The 21,316-nt window shown below is 38.4% G+C and overlaps 1 protein-coding gene across 6 annotated transcripts in view; it reads left to right on the forward strand.

The window, feature by feature from the left end:
• The window catches only part of gramd4a (GRAM domain containing 4a), a 73,191-nt gene that overhangs the window by 23,767 nt on the left and 28,108 nt on the right, over positions 1-21,316 (forward strand). For 5 of the 6 annotated variants that reach the window (XM_042511135.2, XM_042511133.2, XM_042511137.2 and 2 more), the window contains 2 exons: positions 14,468-14,588; positions 17,478-17,539. In XM_042511135.2, the coding sequence (XP_042367069.1) occupies positions 14,468-14,588; positions 17,478-17,539 (183 nt within the window). Of the gene's footprint in view, positions 1-8,842; positions 9,266-14,467; positions 14,589-17,477; positions 17,540-21,316 lie in introns of those variants that run through there. The other variant, XM_088072471.1, reaches the window with a different exon arrangement.

Below are 21,316 nucleotides of genomic sequence, written 5' to 3' on the forward strand. Positions count from 1 at the left end.
AGCATAGCACAGTTAACTTTGTTTCCCCTGCTGAGGAATTGTAGGTGTGCAGCCTGTCGCCCTTAGCTCTTGTTCTTGCTTCATTAAACTGATCAACTGTCAAAAAATGCTTTTCTTTTTTTGTACCAATTTTTAGTGAATGATCACGACCCTAAGCCCTGCTTGACTAACTCCTGTGACAAATGCATTGCATTTCCTGCAAGTGTTTTACAGTAAAAGCCACCCCATGTTCTGCCAGTTGTAAAGCAATTGATGTGAAGCAATAGTTGGAAATGTTGGATTTGCATAGGAAGTAACTTGATATAGCTGTGGGTAAGTAAGTTAACAGTTAACAGGGAGGCTTGAGATAGAATAGCAAACAGTAATGCTGGATGCATGCATGTCTCATATCCTCTGAATCCCTCGTTTGTGGAAAGTTGAATACAGTCTAGAATAGCTTGCTGGAATGGCGGACCCCACCACTAACAATGACACCTGATGGGGTGCCCACTAGGTCACCTGGTAGAATTGATAATAATATGATTCCAGCCTCCCGCCTTTGCTGCATGTCATCCTCTCTCTCCCTAATACATGCTAAAGCTTCCCTATCAAATGAAGGCCAGAAAGCCCCCCTGAAAAATCTTCAAAAGAAAAACAAACAAATAAACGAACAAAAAAAAAAAAACAATTAAATTTACTACGTATTTACGCTCACCACAAATAGTAAAAAATGTGAAATCTTTACTAGATAAGATGCATACTCTAGTAAGGCGTGGCTTGCACTGCAAGCCACGCCTTCGATATTAACATGATACTTTATTCACAATACAATATTATTGCAATTTCAGTATGAATATAGCAACATATTTAATTTTCAATATATTGCAGTATATTTATTACCCTTTTCAACTTCAAATTATGTCCTGAAAGGAAAACTTTGTCAGCGTCTCTTTTTTTTTTTTTAATAAAAAAAGTTTACAGTTTGTCCATTTCAGTTCAGTCAATTTTTATTGCAGCAAATTTATCTAGTGGACTGAAAAAGCATTTGATTTTATAATTCTGGTATGCTAACAAAAGTTAATGTGTATTTGCAGTAATAATATTTTATTTAATAAATATATTGATACTTACTGTCCATGTATCGATACAGTATTGCCAAGTTAAATATTGTAATAATACTATGCTGTGTCAATTTTTTCCCCCACCACTACAAAACAAGAATGTAGAGACATCACTTTGAGACTCCATAGACTAAATAATTAATTAAAAAAGTGAAATAAATTAATATTAATCAATATTGAAAGTAATCACTTGCAGCTCTCCATCTATCATTGTTTATATAGAAGAAAATGTCATAATTGACATTTGAAAAACATTTGTTAACAGCCAGCCCATCTTGCCTGTTAAATGCTCTAAATGAGACCATCAGTTCAACGCCTAAGAGTTCCACATGTGCAGCCGGTAGCTTTTACATTTTCTTGTTTCCCCAGGGCTGATTCAAATGTTTCAGTTTTCTTCCATTGAGACAATAAGAAAATGTGTTGGCCTCTTACAATGTGCTCTTCCAGAGGAAAAAAGACTGTAATGACATGATAGGAAATAGGAGCAAAAGCATCAGTGTCATTCCAAACCCTGAAGTTGGTTTGTGCGTTTCTTTCTCTAATGGACTAAAAATTTCTGATGCGCCAAGAAATTATTTGGGCTTCTTGGATTTCTTTCACACTCAGTGTGAACTGAGCGTAGGCGTATTTTCTCTCTCTCTCTCTCTCTCTCTCTCTCTCTCTCTCTCTCTCTCTCTCTTTCTCTCTCTCCCTCTCTCGCTGACGTCTTTCCCTCCCTGCTGCTGAAAATAAAGCAGGGGCCCACGCTGTATGCTAAAACAAACACACTGCTTAAGTATATTGTCTCCTGCCTTCACAGGAGGCATGAGTTTCCATTCCAGATGGTGTGTGTGTGTGTGTGTGTGTGTGTGTGTGTGTGTGTGTGTGTGTGTGTGTGTGTGTGTGTGTGTGTGTGTGTGTGTGTGTGTGTGTGTTTGTGTGTGGGGATACAATGACCCATGCTGTTTCACTTGGCATTTGTTGTGATTGACCAGTGCTATTCTTAGGGCACTTAATTAGTTAATTTGTAACCATGTTTCCGGATGCAAAGTCAAATAGGAAGCTCACACAGGCTCACATGCAGATATATATAGCAGAGGCTGTGATGGTCTTCTGCTGTATTGCGGTTGTGTTCCCTCTCTTTCTTCCTCTGCCTTTCTCTCTCCTTTCCACGTACATATTTATTCCCTTCCTCTCATCTATTCTTTCATTTCTCCCCTCTCCCCGTGTTTGTGTGCATGCACACACACATCACAGACTAATCAGATTAGTTTAAAGGGCCAGCAGTGTGCTCTCAGTCATTTCATAAATGCACAAATATGTGTTCACCTCATTCCACCTTGAACGAGTGTGCAGCACTGCAGTAGTTTCTAAGGTCTGTCTGTATGTGTAAACTTTAAATTAATTAATTAATTAATTAATTAATTAATTAAATCAAGTATGAGATGTAAATCACTCAAGGCCCCAAAAGATATTTCCCACATTCTTTGATTCCTAGCTATGGAGATAGCTAGGCAAGTTTTGAGATCTACCTGCTGGGATCTCTTCTACGGCTGCATAACAATTTTTTGTATGTGTTTTACAAAGCATTGAAAAAATTTTGAAAAAAAAAAGAGACATATTTGTGGTTACATGTGCAGGATAATCCACAGACCTAGATGGAACTGCAGTTGCTGTTTTAACTGTCTACAGTGAGGTCTGTGGATTATCCGCAGTAATAGGAATTATTCTCTGCTGGCTGGTTTTAAACATATTATTATAGGCACGATACTGTAGGTATGCAGTATGAGATGGCTTCAGTGTTACGCAAGCAAAGATACATGCCAATATTACCATTTTTTTACACGCACACACACACGAGTTTAAAATGAGACTGAATCCAACCTAGTGCTAGCTTGTGTGTGGCTGTCATGTTTAGGTGATGGTCTTACTTGTATATGGTAATTACATGTCAGCTATGGGGTGTGATATGAGTGTGCAACTCTGCAGTGAAGAATGGTCGGGAGCCGTTGTGATATCAAATGCTGTATTTCTTCTGTGCAAAAGAACACAAAAAATAGCCTTTTTTAAAGTCTTTATACTAGAACCTGAGAGCATGCAGACACTTTGTACTTACTTATGCTTCGAAAAAGCACATGCTTTATTGTGTCTGCACTGGCACTAGCCACCCCTGTTCCTGTTCTTTTCTACACACATGCAGGAGAGCCTTACTTCCCATAACAAATGCCGGCAGACTATGTCACATAAAAATGTAGCTTGTGTCATAAGGGAAGGCTTGGCTGGTAACATTAGTAATGGAAAATGAGGACAGTGCAGGTTTTCCTTTTGTATCAATCAGCAACAAAGTTATAGCATGATGTGTTACAGTTAATTTGCCTTACTTGACATTGCATGTCTCGCAATGCGACTATTGCACGTGTGCACATTGCTGTGTCTATGCTAAACGATATATGTCATGCAGCCATAATACCTCTCCTTTTACCATCTCCTAGTGCTGTACTGTTTTTTAGCAATACTGGATTAAAATTGGATTAAAAACATGACTGGGGTTAATTATCTGTCAAGATTTTAATTCAATGGATTATCAACAAAATATATTTCTGTCAGATTAATGAATACAGTGTTTGTTAAGTATTTGGTAAGTAAAGCATATAATGATATAGAGCGATATTGTGTAAAATGACATATACCTTGATAAAAAAATGTTTTGTCTTTTTTTTTATCCACCCTAAATGTTTCAAGAGCTAAATTGCTTTTCCTTATAAAGCACCTTTAATAATATATTTTGAAAGTTCAAAAAGTTAGACAGCCAGTTACGCTGACTGACAAATTTTAATTTTAATCAAGTTGTCAGTAATCAGATGATTAGCTAGTCAACCATTTCATCATTACAGTCAAACTGGCTGCTTCATCTTCTGTTCTGCAGAGTACTGTAAGGTCGATAATTTATAACAGCAACCACAGAAGCCACAGACACAATGGAGATGTAAATTATGCAAGGGTTTTAGCATAAAACTGCACTCTGTATGCACTCCCAGAGTGTCTAAAATAACCAATGTGGGAATACTGTATATGGAAATGTAATTCTGTATGAATTTTTGTGCTCTCTCGCATACCACACACCAAGATTTACGATAAGCACTCTGAGAACACTGTTTCCTTGAGTGATAACCCTGTGATGGTTCTATGATTATTATAGTAATGGATGTAAAAACATAGAGATATATCAACTACAATGTGTCTCAAGGGTGACAGAGCTGAGCTGAACTGACCCTCCTACTGGTAATAAAATGGCAAAGAGTTGTGCCGGTGGAAATCACCTTGTGAGCAGGCCTAATGTGCACAGCTTTTATCGCTCCCTTTCTCTGTCTCTCCTTAGCTCTCTCTTATTTTTAATCCCTTTCACACATACCTAGAAACTGTCCTTCTTTGCCCTTGTGTCCTCGCTTAGCTTTTCTTTTTTTTGCCTTCTTTTTATCCTTGTCTTGTTGATATCTCTAGCTTTTTCTGTCTGTTTTACATTACAAAAGCACCGTTTTTTAGTCTGAGCTCATAGAATATGCCAGCAAAAAGAACCCCACTAACACATGTAGCTGTAGAGTACAAACAGATAATCGCATAGATGCACTGGACATTTTTTTCTGGGTTTCTGGGTTTTACTGCTACTAGTTCCATAACATTTGAGAGAACTAGATGTGTGTGAGGGCGCGTTTATGTGTGTGTGTGAGGCTATCCTGTTTGAGGTCGTGTACTGAAGGTCACTGCAGGGGAACGGGCCTGGCTTTGTGCTCTACAGTGACTTGCTGATCAATACAGTGTCCTAGCTGCTGCCCTACTTCACACTGGGCAGAGGGGCACACACATAAAGGCCACACACAAACATGCACAATGCAGTAGCAGCACAAGTGACAGCTAATGGAAACGGAGATGAATTGCAATAGGTCTGTAATGCAATGTTCTTCACAATAACATCTGGTACTCACCCGTACTGGGAAACCACCCGGAATAACAAGTATGTCCCAGTGGCGTATATCAAAGACATTGGGAAGTCTCTTATTACCCACTGACATATCTTTAAAAGGGTATTAAAAATCCAGAGATACATTGTCAATTAAAAAAAAAAAAAAAACATAGTCTCCACCCACATGTGTTTTCACTCTATTCCCTTATTGACCTCTACTCAAAACGGTGTGGGTGAGTGCAGACTAATTAATTGACTATTCTGTCACTTCTCTGTCAGTTTTGTAGTTGTTAAAGCAGGACAAGACAGGCCTCCATCATTGTTATCAGTTCACTGTGTTTGGAAATGTCACATAATTCCCTGCACAGCTCATTTCACATTTTGTCTTGTCATAGCAGGAAAAAAACAAACAGGTGTCACTGAAAAACTTAACAATGGCTCAGCTTTCTTCAACTGCCAGTAAGTCAAGACAGTGAGCCAGCATACCGGCCTCCTGAAACCTAAACCTTTTCTTACTTTGGCATTTTCAGAACACACAGCTTTTGTTATTACAAAAAGAGTAAAGTACTGAAATAAAAAGTTCCACTGGGTACTGGTACTAAATTTCAGGAATTGGCACCGGCGCAGGTTTTGTTTCAAATGTGGGCAATACCCAACTCTATTTTCACACCAAACTGTAGCAGCCCACAAAAAATCTTGATATAATGTAGCATTGAATTTTTTATCTGCAATAAGATAAATATCAAACCACAAAGTAGTCTAGACATTGCACTTTTTGAGTCCTTAAATCAATGAGATGAGGATCACAGTGCAGTTTAGTCCTATATATTGTCTTTGAAGAAAAAAACAGAACAAACAAACTCGTTGAAAGCGTCTCAAGATACTCATTTGGAAAAGTAAAGTACATAAAGAATGGATTCTAGTTATTGGGCATATTGTGTGCCTTCAGTATCTGGAGAAAAGGGTACACAGCAGAAAAATGTCATTAATTGAAAAGTCTTTATTTCATATTCTTGCAGAGAATTATGCAAGTGATTGAGTATTCTGCTGCACCGTGCCTCATCACTGATGACTTGTACACTGATGATGATTCATTCTCCGTCTGAGACAGCTACAGGACGTGCTGCATGATAGTGAATAAATCTTGCTCAGTGATGAGACAGTCTTTCCTGTCATAGGTGAGCTCAGTACAGCAGGAAATTAAGCCTTTGAGGCTGAATGGGTCTTGACAGGTCAGAAGCAGAGGTTTTTGTAATCGGGATGTTTGAGTTTGTGAAGAATGTCACGTTTGCCCAGAGCTGGTGCAGATATCTCATTTTACATTTCTGTCACTGTACCCTTGTCTTTGTCCTAGTTCTTACTTTTTAATCTTGTTGTACCCTCATGAGTTTAGCATGTGTGGGAATGCAGTAAGTGGCCACGTGTGTAAAGGGAGGACATTCTCAGTCTTTTGATAAGGCAGCATGTCCATCACATACTGTATGTGTTCTGTTGGGGTGTGTTTGAGTAAGACATTTAATCTGTATATGTGTATCTGACTGGATAAAAGCAGCAGTGTAATGACTGAAAATTTTCACGGCTTCTAAAACTTTCTCGCAAGTTTTTACAGTGAGTGTTTATCTATAAAAGTGTCTTTTTTTGTCTTGCTGTAACGTTTTGTTCCCAATAACAAGAGTCTTTACCAGATATCTATGATGTAATGGAATCTATTATCTCATTACAAGCAGATGGTATCCTCCTTGCTAACACGACATTGGATTATGGAACATTGTTTATCTAGATCATTTATTGTGTGTTCTCCCCCACATAAATATTTGAGCATGCACACAAACACACATAGTAACAATGCCTTTGCAGTCACACTACTCCCTGTGCATTTCCTGGCTCTGTGCCATGTGACCAAGAGATGAGCAGAAACAGTATAACACAAGAAAGAAAGAGTCTTGTTGTTTTGATGTTACAGGGAGGACTGTGAAGTTTGAGACTGAGCCATGAAGTCAAAATGTTATGGAGGGGAAAGAGGTGAACAAGTGATGTGGGTGAAATCTAGGTCACCTAAAGATATCAGGGCCAGAGAAGAAGGAGGCCACGGAGAGGAAAGACACAACAAGACAAAATACAGTACTTAGTCTTTGTTCATTTTAACTCCAACCTGAATCATAGAATAAAAACTGTGAAAAAAACCCTAAAATGTTATGGTTCAAATAAAAAAAATGAACTCTCTGGATTTTAATTAGCAATATCCAGGCTTAATATTTTGCTAATTTTACACTGTAATTCACTTTAATTTAATTTAAATTGGCTTTATATTTCAGAAACATGGGAAGAAGGCAATGAGTGATTCAAGAGGAAGTGATTCCAAAACTAGCAAGAAATTGGTAAAAAAAAAAAAAAAAAGACAAGAAAATTACCTCAAAATTAGTTTAAAGTTAGTTTAAGTTTAAAAAATAAAATCAGGGGCACCCAGTAGCTCAGTCGGTAGAGCGGGCGACCCTGGTACAGAGGCTAAGTCCTCGCTGCAGCGGCCGCAGGTTTGATTCTGGGCTCAGTCCTTTGCTGTATCCCCATCCTCATTCTCTCCCCCTTTCACGCTTAAGCTGTCCTATAAAATGAAGGCAAAAAAAAAATCCCCCAAATTAATCTTAAAAAAATAGAAAAATAAAAAAAAACTCAAATCAAATCAAAAGGTAACAGGTATCAGAAGGTAACCTAAAAACTGTTTTTAAAGTACAATAACTTCATAAAAAATATTTAAAATAGTTCATTATGATGATACTTAATACAGTTCGATGGAAAAAAAGCTTTTTAAAAAACATTTTTCTTAGTCAACTAATTTCTTGCAATTTGCGGGACATGTCTTGCCAAGTTGCTCATTGCCTCTTTCCCTATGTTTATGAAAGAAATCAACAAATTTGCTCAGGGTTCAAAGGTTTAAATACTCGTGAAAGGCATGTGAGCACAAGAAAAATGATCTAGATTTCAAAGGGTTAAAACACTTGAAGAAAACCCAAATTTTGTGAACTTGACACCTGAAGAAAAAGAGCAGTATCAACATTTCATTGTGACCAGCTGTCTGCAGAGATATACAACAGGTTTAATTTCTTGAGCAAAAGTAAACCTTGGTTTGTCACATTTAACAACATGATGTTATCTGTATTATTCTTTCCACTGTCTTCTCTTTTTCACGGTCAGTTTCTTAAATAGTGTGCTAACATCTGCAGATCGGCTGGAGGCCACAAAGCTCAACCTTCCTTTCTGCTCAAGTCAACTAGGGTTGTGGCAAACACCGTAGAGAATGGGAACAATGAAAGGCCAATGTGAGGCAGCCGATTCTCCCCCTCTCTCTCTCAGTCTCTCTCTCTGAACCCCCCCTCATGCCCCCACTCTTCTTTCATGAAAGGAGCCATTGTCTCTGGCCTGGATTGAACAACTCACGCAGTACTTTTCCTTTGAGGTCTTAAAAACTTTGCCTGCTTAGATGAAAAGCGATTCGCCTCACTTGCGTATTTACTGTACTCATGAACACTCGCACTCACACAACCTACATGCTCCTGCACACATATATGAACATGCACAGACCAAAACACAACAAATACATAACACATGACCACACGTATGTATGAACCTGCTCAAATAAACCTATACTGACAGATGAACATGCATAATGTGTGTGCGCCTGACAGCTCAGTGTGCTCCGAAATCTCAGATTCCAGGCCCTCTTAGTCTGCTGGCCACCCAGCAAAGCCCCACCTCTCTCTACCTCAGCTGCCCTCCTTCTTTTTTTACAGAGTGCCGAACTCACTCAGACCGGCTCTGATCACTGACCATCACTCTGGCCTTTGGAAGCAGTCTCTTGTGTTGCTAGTGACCGATTATCAGTGAGGAACTTGTCCACGGCCTCTGCTTTGTCTCTGGATGAGACATGAACATGGAGCATATACTTAAGTGTCCAGGTTTGATGGGTTCTGAAGAGGTTCGAGGTCATTAGGTAGCAGAGGGTGCTAAACAACCGCACCCGGAGAACCTGTAGCCATGGCTCAATTTCAAGAAAGACCCAAGGCGGCCACTCTGCCGTCCCGTTCCTGCACGAGCGTCCCAGGGACCGGCCGAATGCAGAGAAGGATGGCTTTGTGCAAGCTGGACGACTACACCTTTGACAGCTTTGAGCTGCTTTATAGTGGAGCTGTCGATAAGATCAAAAGCCACAAAAGTAACCTCAACCTCAGTAAGTTTGTCAGCTTCAAAATCAGGAATTTGTGGATACTTTGAGCCTAACTTGAATAACAAATTGTGACTGAAGCTTCTGTACAATATCCAGTCTTGTTTGGCAACCACACTGCACTGTTTACCACAGAGGTGTTACGGTGAACTTCTGTTTCACTTGATCAGCCTCAATGAGAAACAAAAATTATATATACCAGAGTATTTGATAGCTCTATCTTAACTGTAATATCAGTCCAGTTATGTCACAGGGTTTCTTAGAGGACATTGAATTCATTAACATAGAAATAAGGCCTGACTGGTATCAGAATGTCTTCAATTAATCTTTTAAATGTCTAGACTAAGACATGGGAAGTAGGATTTTATGAATCTTTTTTTCTCTGATGTAGCATTGTAAAAACATTAAAAAAAACCGCAACAACAAATACCAGCAACACTAACTGTTAGCTAGTTAACATTTAGACAGAATTGTGCCTAACCCAAAGCAGTTTGTGTTGGTTCATTATTTATTTTCCTTTTGGTTAGTGAAAAATTGGTCTTAAATTTCATTCCACGTAGCATTAAAAAAAGTGTAAAATCTAACTTGCCTTAACCTGTAGGAACCCAATATGTCAGTTCATTAACCTCAGGATTTCAGTCATGTTTTGTCTCCATTTGCTTGATAACCTCTAGCCTACTGACATCAAAATTTGTCAACTTAAATGTTCTGCTTCAGCACATTCAGCCAAGCCAATCTCAGCAAGTTGTTAACCCAAACTCATCTCTGACCAACTGAAAATAGGAACTCTACCACAATGGTGAATCATAACCATAGAAACTGCAGTCCCCTCATCTGAATGTTGAAATCAGTGCAAAGTGACTTGAGAAGTTTGTTTCTAGAAAACATGACTGAAAACATACAGTGTTGTAAAACTTAAATCTTAATTTTAGCTAATGTTACTTCCTCTGTTCTGTGTCATGGGTTTGTTTCTGAAAAAGGGTTGTGTCATGTAATGATTATAAAGGAAGTCTCTCATGTGACACTTGGTGCCATATTGGTTGCTGCATGCTCATGCCACCTCAGGTGCACCTCCTTTTCAGAACATCTAATTTTTTCTTTGTGTCCAAAAACAAGCAAAGATAAGGGCAACATATATTCTGTTATCAGTTTTAAATGTTTAAACTATATCTAAAAGCTCCCGTTTTAGAATATTGTACTCAATTTAAACCTCAGAAGATTGTCTTCATTACCATTACAATACAGAACTTTGTCTTCTGACTTTTAACCTTGTATGAGCCTGAATTTAGCCTATTTAGAAAATCAAAGCAATAGCTCCCCTTGGCTTCAATTGCCTCCCCGCATCGCAATTAAGTGCCCTCAACATCAGTGGTATTTTCTGCTGCTTTCCAACCTTCATTAGCAGATAATGTGTGTATCTGTTATTGAATGTATGTTTTTAGCATGGCAGAGAAGGTCAGCACTATTAAACGTACTCCTGGCATGGCATTTAGCTAATCGCATGTCAGCGTTACTGATAAATGTTCTAGTTACTTGTCTTCATAATGGCCAGAAAGACCCTGTAATATGGTAACCCAGGAAGATGATTTATATATAGATGACGGCAATCCAATTTTAGAAGCAGAACGGGCGTGTTGACAGAATTATTAATATGCTATCTGATGTAGGGGGCCTCTGTGGAACAGAAAAATGGTTGTACTCTATCTTTCTGTGTCTGACATACAAAGCATATGCTGCCATGCTGTGCTGTATCACACGCTTGGGGATCCATATATAACACAGTAGTATGGACTCTTGGAATGAGGCGTCTCCGTTTCTGGTGTTGTCTGTGTGGAAGGAAGGAAACTATGGGGAGGAAAAGGGTGGAGAAAGGATAAAGGAGTTGCAGAAATACTTATACATAGAAATAATAGCACAAGGTGATGGGAAGAACGAATATACAGGCGTAGAAGATTGGGAACGGAAGGGAGTGACAGGTTAATAGGTTAAGAGTGTAAGCAGTGAGCAGGATCAGGGGCTTTAAGGCATGGACAACTGCAAATGAGTGACAGTGTCATATGAGTGTATTTCATCTGGTGTTTGCTCTTTAGAGCAGCAATATGAATGGTTTTATAATATTTATAAAAATGCAATTACATTCATTTTAATTACTATATGGGACTATAACAGAACAAAATGCTGCACCCCCTTTAGTTTGAAGCCTCATTCACACCGAAATTACATCATGCTGTGTATGGTTTACCAACAGAATGCAGCATAAATTTAAGCTGTCATTCTTAAATTACAAGCAATTATCTATTGCTGCATTATGGGAACACCAACATTTATAATGGACCACTGCAACTTAAATGAGCTCATATAATCTTTGAAACTGCTGTGTGACTCAACCAAAGACTGAGGTCAGTCTAGGCGGGTAAATGCACCTGTGTCTGTTTCACTCTGTGCCCCCTCTCCGAATTCGGAGGTTTTCGCACGTCCGCGAACAGAGGGCGGGCAGCGTTCTCCATGAGTTCTTTCTTTCTTCAGCAGCAGTTTGTGACTGGTTGGGAGGATCAGATTGATGGATGAGAGGAATAGCTGCTGTAAGTGAATGCAAACTTTAGCAGTTTTAGCAGATTTATTAGAATTAATGGTAAAGTTTTACTTACAATGCCTAACGTTCTTCTGCTCCAGCAAGGGCGCTCCAATAGGGTGGCGCTATAAATAACTGAATGTAAATATATTTTATAGCGCTCCTAATGAATGGTCCAGGCCCAAAAATAGAAAATCCATTTGTGGCATAAGATGTGCTACGTGTGATGGGTTGCCACAAATAAATGAATTTGTGGGAAACCCTGGAAGAATCTTAAAGCTGCTCCAGTCAATGTTTTTATATTAACAATGGACAAAATGATGAATGTAATGTGAAAGTGTGAAGTGTCAGACCCACAGAGACTTTTCACATGACTTTGCAGTTTACTTCATCTTCAACAAACGTTTTAGCGTCTCCAAGATCATTGTTTTGGTTCAACGGCCCGCAACTGCCAGCAACCATTTTGGTTCAGTTGTATAGTGTTGGCATGATACTGGAATTTCTAACATACCTTAAAAAATATTGATATGCAATACCATTTTCAATACCAAAGATGTAACTGACATTGAGGGCATACAGCAATTAATGGCGACAGAGAAAAGCAGAATGAGTGTACTGAATATTAACAATAAGAGTCAGAGTCAGAAATTTCCCTCAGGAGTAGGTTAAGTAGGTAGTGTTTACAGCTTAATGTGCTTGCCAAAATGTATCTCTGAGAGTATCACTGACATACAGTGTTCCTGTCACTCTTCACTCTTATATATATCCAGTAGTAAGTCTGTTTTAGCCTCTTTGTTTGACAGAAAGGCCAAATTGTTAAGTAACTTTGTCTGTCAAGTGAGATTTTCAGGTGCCACTGCTTTTGCTCTTAAGGGTTACATTCAGTTTCACTGCTCTAGTTCTGCCTACACCACCCAGGGTGCATCACTGCCGCTGTTTGTCATTTGTCTAATAGGTTTACAGTTGCCCGTGGATCTCCTGGCACAGGGCAACCTAACTGGTGCGAAGCTGCTTAGCAACCTTTGGCCGGCCTCTTTCTCACTCTTACGTACTCACTCTCTCTGTCTTGTTTACATACATAAACACTGTCCCATAAACACATTCTCATGTTAGCAAATCCTTAGAGAGGCAACACTGACCCGGTGGAGGTGTAAAGAGGAGTCATATTACATAGATGAAGTAAGAGAAGAAAGAGGCATGCTTTATGTTTTTGGATTTCCTCTTCAAGCTTTCACAATGAAAACCAAAATGTGATTCACTGCTCTTACTGAACCAGAAACGCAACAGAAGATAATACTTAGTAAGTGGATTACTGTATGGGGAATCTGGAGATCATGTACATGTTAGGTCAGTAAGAGCGCACAGTGTTGCTGCTCACGCTTTAGCTGCAGGAGGTGCTTCCAATGAATGTTTTATTACTGTTAATGGGAAGAGATAAAGCACGAGTGAGATATGAGATTAGGTGATGAGAAAGAGAAACTGGCAGCTGAACTCTTGTAATATGAATCCTCTACTGTCTCTGTGATGAAATGATCTCAGGAAGAAGACAGGGTCAGGTGATATACGTTGTGTAACCCTGCTTTTATTGCTTTGCTCACTGTCTGTTTGTACCTTTTGAATAATGAGGGTGCTACTGATTCAGGTGATACTTCTTATGTTTTAGGTTGGAGAGATATTGATTTTAGTTGCTCAGTGGCGCCACTTGTACTTCTCTTATCAATACCATAAATTGTTTTTATGCTGCACAATGCAACAACAGAGTGATGGAGCTCAAGGCCAGCTTTGCTGGCAATAACAAAAAGTTTGCTTTTCTATATTTGTGGAAGGATTCCATCTGTGCTTCTTCCTGTTCTTGTTTTGTATGGCCTTCTGTAAGGGTACATAATTGTATGAATGTATTCATTTATATGCCTCTGCACGTGTACACACTTTTATTGTCTCCTCTCCTCCAATATTCATGTGTCCCTTTAGTCAGGGACAATAGACTCAGAGGAAACACTGCTGATGTTGCACCCCAGGCTTAGAAAGCCCTGATACCTGAAACCACTTAATGCTCGGAGCTGATTGACAAGGAGAAAGAGTGGTGTGGACGTGAAGGTGAAGGAGATAGATGGAGGCAGAGATAAAAATGAGAGATGAGTGGAGGCATTTCTTAAAAAAAAAAAAAAAAAAAAACAAAACCAAAAAACTTTCCAGTTGTATCACTTTAAGGTCCAGTATGTATGATTTAGGGGGGTATATTGGCAGAAACAGAGTATAATATAATATGGATATTTTCTTTAGTGTTTAATAATGTAAAAAATAAGAATGATTGTGTTTAAGGTATCTTAGAATGAGCTATTTATATCTATATTGTCCACCTCCATATTACACACTTCACCATTAAAATTTGATTCCACTTTAATAACATTTTTTTCCATGATTAAATTATATTGTTTTATAGATTAGATTGTCTATAAATTGTGTATTTAAAATGCTGGATGAAGTGTACCACATAATGTTGGAATTATGCTCTTCTCATGCTCATCAGATGCCTTTTTCATGACCCTGAATGTTTGAGTGGAGCTCTCTGAGTTGCCTTGTTTTTATATGAAAGAACTGATACTGATCTCCAGCATTTGTGCTGTGTTTTCCAGAGGAGGAGCTGAGGAAGCTGCGGGAAGAGACCAATGTGGACTCTCTGCGGCAGGAGCTGGAGAGAGAACGGAGCAAGCGGATAGACCTGGAGCAGAAAATGAATGAGGTGCTCAAGACCCGGTAAGACATTAAAGACAGTAAACACAGTCAAGTGCATGACGTGGGCGACGGGATGAGGACGGGGAAGTAATACTAAGGGAACGACAGGAAATGGTGACACTGCACTTTATAACATTTCAACTCAGCAGAGTTTATCATAGGTCAAGTCCGACGGTGTGTGTCTGTGTGTGTGTCAGTCCCAGTGCTCCCCAAGGTTTCATTTATAAATAGAGGCCTCAGCAGCTTGGTAGGCGGGGAATTCCATAAGGAGGTGTGTGTGTGTGTGTGTGTGTGTTTTGATGCAGATGGAAAGGGAGTAAAAAACAGAAACAAGTCATGTGCAGGTTCGCGTCGCCAAGTGTCCGCTGTGACACAGTAGCTATGCTGGTGTCAGGAAAAGCCTGCGTCTCTTGGCACCGAGCGAGGCACCCTTAAACCCTGGGTGTGTATGTACGGCTCTGCGTGTGTGTGTGTGATCAGATGATGTTCCTGCGCCTGCCAATGGGAAATTCCACTGGTGCTCTCCAAGTGATTATCAGCGCAGAAACACGACCTCAGGAATGCCAGACAGTTCAGGATCTTGTGAGAGGTAAACTAATGCACCATGACTTAGGAGTTTTCCCCGGTTAATCCTTTGTCAGTAGTATCCAGCTGGTAAAAGTAGTTACTCTTTATCTGTGGCTGTTATCCAAGTGCCCTTGAGCTAGGCAGTAGAGCTTTGTGGTCAAAATTAAAACACCCTGGTTTCACTGATGTTTCCAGGTGTAAATAAACAGTGAAAGCTTCTGAGTGGTCTTGTCTCTAAAATATCTGTGCAGTGCAACTTTTCAGATACAGAGAAGTGACAATTTTAATTTTATCTGACATTTTATATAGAAAACGAGTCTCTGATGAAATAATTGACCAAATAATCCATTAAATCATAACTCCTGTCAGTCAGACAAGCACTTTATAAATGACAGTTTTAACAGTTTTTAAAATTGCCACTAAGGCAGGCTTTACGAGAAATTCGCTGACTACGAATGCTTTATTTTACAGGTCAACAATTTCAGAATAATTTATTTTTACTTTCCAGGAAAACAATTGGAATTTATTATAAGGGTTGGGTATCTGTGCTGGATACCTTGGGGGCCAGATCAGATAATGTGAATATAACCTGGAGGCAGCTGCTTCTTGTGTCTTACACATTATTGAAAAAAAAAAAACACTTACAAATAAGACAGGTGCAGCTTTTTCATTTTTCAGTGAGAAAGATTTCAATTTTCCACTGCTCCTGAGAGCAGCAGCTCTTGCTTTCTACTTTATGCTTCGTTGCTGTGGCTATGTCTGCTACTAGCAGGAGATATCTGCTGTTAGGTAACGCTTCGTTTGCTTGTCTGTTTATAAAAACACATTGGAATCATCTGCCTAGTTCCACTTAGTCCATATGTACAAACTGTATGATAGCCCCCTGCCATTGTGAGGTGAGTGGAAAAAATGCAAAGTTTTCTTGCTTGATTAATAAGCATTGCTTGGTGGGTCGGATGTATTACATTTTTAACAACAAACAGCATGCCATTTAACATCAGGCCAGACTTGGGACATGCCAGCCTTTAAGGTATCGGCCAAAATAACCGAGCACCATGTAGTATCAAAATTTCTTCAGTTAAACAATACCTGGACACCTGCATCTTTTTTTTTTTGGTCCTCCAGATCAAGAAAAAATGATTTATATTGTTTTGCATGTAGCCAATCACATCAAGCGTTGTGTGATAGACCCACTCCTGCACAGGCTAAAACCCATAAAGTCTGTGGTGTGGTGACATTGAGCACGGTGTAAAGTACTTGTTTTATTTGAATTATGTTTGTATTTGACAGAGATATTACAGTTATTTATTAAATATATAAGAAATTTGAACACTTGCAAAATGTATTCATGTTGAAGTTATTTGGATGATGAGAAGTCGTAGCATTTTACACAACTGAATGTTTCCATTCATATGATGTATATTGAATGTAGAATTTAAAAAAAGTAACAGATCAAGTACTCTGTAAGTGTCAGTATCACTTTAAGGGCATTGGAGTTTTAATTTTTTAAACAATACCCAGCCCTCATAATGTAATGTAATGTGGTACCAGTTATAGGAGGAATGGACTGTTTTCATTAAAAAACGGAATATAATATTCAGAACTGAATAGTAGCGTAACCCAGAGTGTGCCCTGGTTCAGATGGTGCTTTTCCTTTAAAGAAACTTCTGTGTTCCCCGTAAATAGTACCACATTGCGAAGGAAACTGTTGAAGAAATTACTAACCCATTAAAATGAAACATTGCCAACTTATTTCTAAAAGCTCCAACCTTCAGGGACAAATAATTGCTTTGTTTTGTAGAATATTAACAGAGCATTTATTTTTTGGCGAAGAATTTCTTGGATATTAGCATGAAATATGACTAGCATTAAAACATTGGAGACAAAAGGGCAACAAACTCACCAAAGCCAGTAAACTATTGTAATTCTGTTTCACACTTTGAGATGATAGAATTACCTTGAATCAAATCAAAGAGAAGTGTAAAACTAATGTGTGAGGTCATAAGTGTATGCTTTCTCAGTGTCGGCTCTTTTGTGCCACTCTTTGTTTTTGATTGTCCGAATGTGTTTTTTTTGGCACCTGGTATAAGACTGCAGCAGTGAGATTATTGACTTCACAAGGACAAATTGAGACAGCAATTGTCCCTCTCATTCTCTCTCTAACCCCAGATGTGTTTATATCACTCCTCTGACAACATTTTACTTATCCAATGTAGCAACTCGCCACATGTTAAACCATAAACTGCCTGAGACATGCCTGCAGTGGGACTGCAGCTGAGACAATAGAGAAGCGACACTAACACTTGACAAATCTTTCCTCCTCTCTCCCTCCCTCCCCCTCAGGCTTGAGGACTCTCCACCACAGCCTCCCCGGAAACAGCAGTCGCCCTCAAACAATGGAACAGGTAAGATCCCGAAGGAAGAGCGGGAGCATGAGAGTGAGAGAGAGCGAGAGAGAGAGCGAGGAGTCCAGGAGGACTGACAGGAAATGAGGGAAGTAAGACTTTGACGTCTTCCGAGTGTGGGAGTAAATCATGAGAACTGTTTGTGTGTGTGTGTGTGTGTGTGTGTGTGTGCACTCGCGCATATATATAACAGGGAACATACTCATCGTTACACAGTCACCAACAGGGAACGGCAAAACTAACAGGGGACATTTTTTAAGTCCCCACTTGGACATGCTCTAAATCATCATAAAATCATGTGTTATGGCCTCTGGTGAAATTTTTCAGATTTTGCCAAGAGGGACCAAAAAGTGTGTGTGGTGTTTATATCCATATTCAGAGCTCTCCCTCCTGGTTGGAGCTGGTATTTGAACGACCCATTCACACCGTCGCTTTTAACACTCCCTCTCCCCAGCAGCCTTTCAGACTGCAGATGGGCGTTAAACAGGCTTTAGTAATGTTAATGTGGGTGACATGAAGGCCACAGAATGTAATGTATCAAATATGATACAAATAGCATGATAGGGTTAATAAAGACACCAGTCTCCTGAAAAGTGATTTGTTATTAGTCTTTGCATTAAAATTCAAGGCTTGGCTTTAGGTGATTTCATAAGTTTTAAGCTCTATACTGTATTAAAATATAGGGCTACCCAGAGGCAGGAGAGAAATCAGTATTTAGAGCCTTAAAAAAGCAAGAAAACTATAATCCAAGCAGAATAAACCTTTACATAAAATGATCAGCAGTAAGATTTTTTCTTTTTAGGTTTAATTATGTAAAATGATGTAACATCAGACCTTGACTAGACCTTTAAAGTTGTTCGGTCCCCTAAGCCGATACTGACCTGACCAGTTTTCACGAGCACTGAATGTCAATCAGTTTTCAATATACTTCATATACACTCTCAGTCTATGCGCATAGAAATGTAATTTGTTTGTGGGTGCACATTATGAAAACATGTCCAAACATGGGATAATGCAACATGAGTCCACTGTTGGCTGGTACATAATGACAATTAGTTCCCTCTTGGATGGCGTGGAGTGGCGTTCACACTCCACCATGTAAAGAATAAATAAAATGAGATAGATAAGACTTACACAAAAGAATCTCACCTAAATAATTCAAAATTATTCCTCAACTATGATTACAATGACTGTGATTATTATAATTATAACTAATATTTTATAACAAACTATAAAGGCTCAGTTTTGAGTGGATGGCTTAACCATCTGGCTTGACACTGTTTTACAATCTGACTTCCCAGAGAACAAGGAAATATTTTTAAATCTAAAGAAAGGAGAAATAACAATAACAACAATAATAATAATAATAATAATAAGGGTAGGAAGAAAATGTGGAGAGAAAATACCAGCAGATCTTTACTAATTTTAATGAATTGCTTAAATTAGTTTATTATCAGAATTTAACTTAACCTTGAGATTAGCTCAATCCTCCAAAACTCCCTTTGAGTTTTTAGATGCACTAGAAGCACTAGATTTCTGTCAATCTTACAATGTACATATGTTTTTTTTCTCTATAATAACAGGAATGCATTTTTATTTGCTGATCTACTCTACAGGCAAAAGAGGTCCACACTTGTGTAGTATAAAGCAACAGGGGTCCACAGTTGGCTGGTACATAATGACACAAGTTACTTGTAAATATATCTAAACTAAATCATGTAATTTTTTTGCTTCTAAAAGGATCTGTAGTATGTATTTTGTAACTGAATATAAAGGCTCAGCCGTTGTGGATATCTTTACCATTTTTAAGCTTGACACTGTGTTTAAAAGGGAGCTACCCCAGTCCATTCTCATTGTTAACACTCAAATACATTCCCTCTGTCAGTGCTTTTGGCATACTGCATCAATCTGGATCATGGCAGGATGATGTGAGATGAGAACATAGCGGACAGAGCCAGCCCAGCGTATTGTTATTATCGTCCAGTAGACAGCCAGACAGCACGAGGCACATCTGCATACATCTTGCGTGGCTAGCATCACTTGAGAATATATATGTGGGCGTACTCAAAACTTCCATTTAACAGTTTTACAAACAAAAAATGCCATGCAAGTTTTAGGTTTTATTTTTGAGGATTTAAAGTTTTTTTCTATTTGGAAAAGAATATTAAAACAAAAATGTTTTTTTTTTTTTAAAAAGGAATAAAGTTTCATCATCATTGAATGATGCCTTTTCAGAGCCAATATTTGCATAAAATGAAGCAAATAATTTAAAATAGCTTTGCTGGTCAAAGTCTTCTTTGTAAAACATCAGAGCCACTCAGAAATACTTAGAGGCAACTGAGGAACTGAGTGGATTAGTTGTGAAACGAACATACAGTGAAAATCAGATTTCTTAACCGGTTTAAATAGTTAAGAATTCTGTATAGTTGCAGTGATTTGACAAAATTGCAGGGACTCCCAGAATTCACAGGAATCAGCTGAATTTGGCATTTATTGTTATGGTTGAAATCCAATGTATGTGCCCATCTATAGAATCCATTTATTTATGGCTCCACATTACAGAAAAGAGGTCCACACTTGAGTTGTATAAAGTGACATGAGTCCACTGTTGGCTGGTATATAATGACACAAGTTCCATCTTAGATATATAGTATAGAGTGACATTCCCATTTCAACATGGATAAATGACAAAAGAATAGGAAAAAAGAAGTTAGATGCATTATTGTTCAAAGAAAATAATTTTACAAAAATGTAATAATAAAATTATTTATTTTTTAGGAAATTGGAGATAGAAATATCATTTAGTTTTTTAATTGCTTTTTGAATCGTGCACCTGAATAAGTTTTGAGTTGCTGTTTAGAGTGTGCTCCTTTTTACCTTGTGTTGAAAACACATTGACAACCATCATGATATAAATGACTAGAGCAATCTTTAATGGTATTTATAATATGGGAGGTTTTGTGAGCAATCAGTTTGTCTCAGTTACAGGGATAAGTCAGTTAGAGGAATGATTAACCTCTGAAACCCTCTGTTCAACTGCTGAGATGAACTATTTCAAATTCTAGGTTTTTTGGCTGTACTTTTGGCTGTACTTTAACTTTAAATTCTAAAAAGGAAAGTCAGTCCACACTTTGTCCCCTCTTGGCCTGGTACAAATGACACTTCTTGTTTTGTTTTGTTTTGTTTTATATTTTCTCCAATGTTTTAAATTAATCTTAAATCTGCATTAGACAGACAAAATTGTATATACACATTACTAGATCTCAAGAAAACCAAAACAACTACAACTACTAAAACAACTAAGAAATATAAAACAGCCAACAATACAAAACTACAGAACTAGGATCAAAATAGGATTCACTTTCAAGTAAAATAAAAAATAACGCTGAGAGATTTGGATTGGATTGTCTGCTGTGCACGACCTTTAAAGTCTTCTGTTGTAGGAGAGGGAACTGAGAGTTTTTAAATGGGTGTACTGGCATGCAAAATTACCAGCACATTTATGGATTGTGTGTCTTTAACAGAGGCTGACTACTCATTTTGTATTGGATTAAATGATTTGCCATCTCTCTGTGTGCATGCTGCAGTGACCAGAGGGACTTATTATTATTCAACACAGTTTTGGTTTATATGAAGAATTTCAAATTCCTAAAGGGTTTTTTATTTTATGATGTAAGCATTAAACAATCCTCCACATTGACTGAGTGGAGTGTCCAGCACCATGTGCCTTTAAGGTTGCCTCTGAGAAATGAGTGACTTGGAGAGGTGAGGGGTCAG

This window comes from Plectropomus leopardus, chromosome 22 (genome assembly GCF_026936395.1).
Source record: "Plectropomus leopardus strain MGB_pleo_1.0 chromosome 22, ASM2693639v1, whole genome shotgun sequence".
Lineage (NCBI taxonomy): Eukaryota > Metazoa > Chordata > Actinopteri > Perciformes > Serranidae > Plectropomus > Plectropomus leopardus.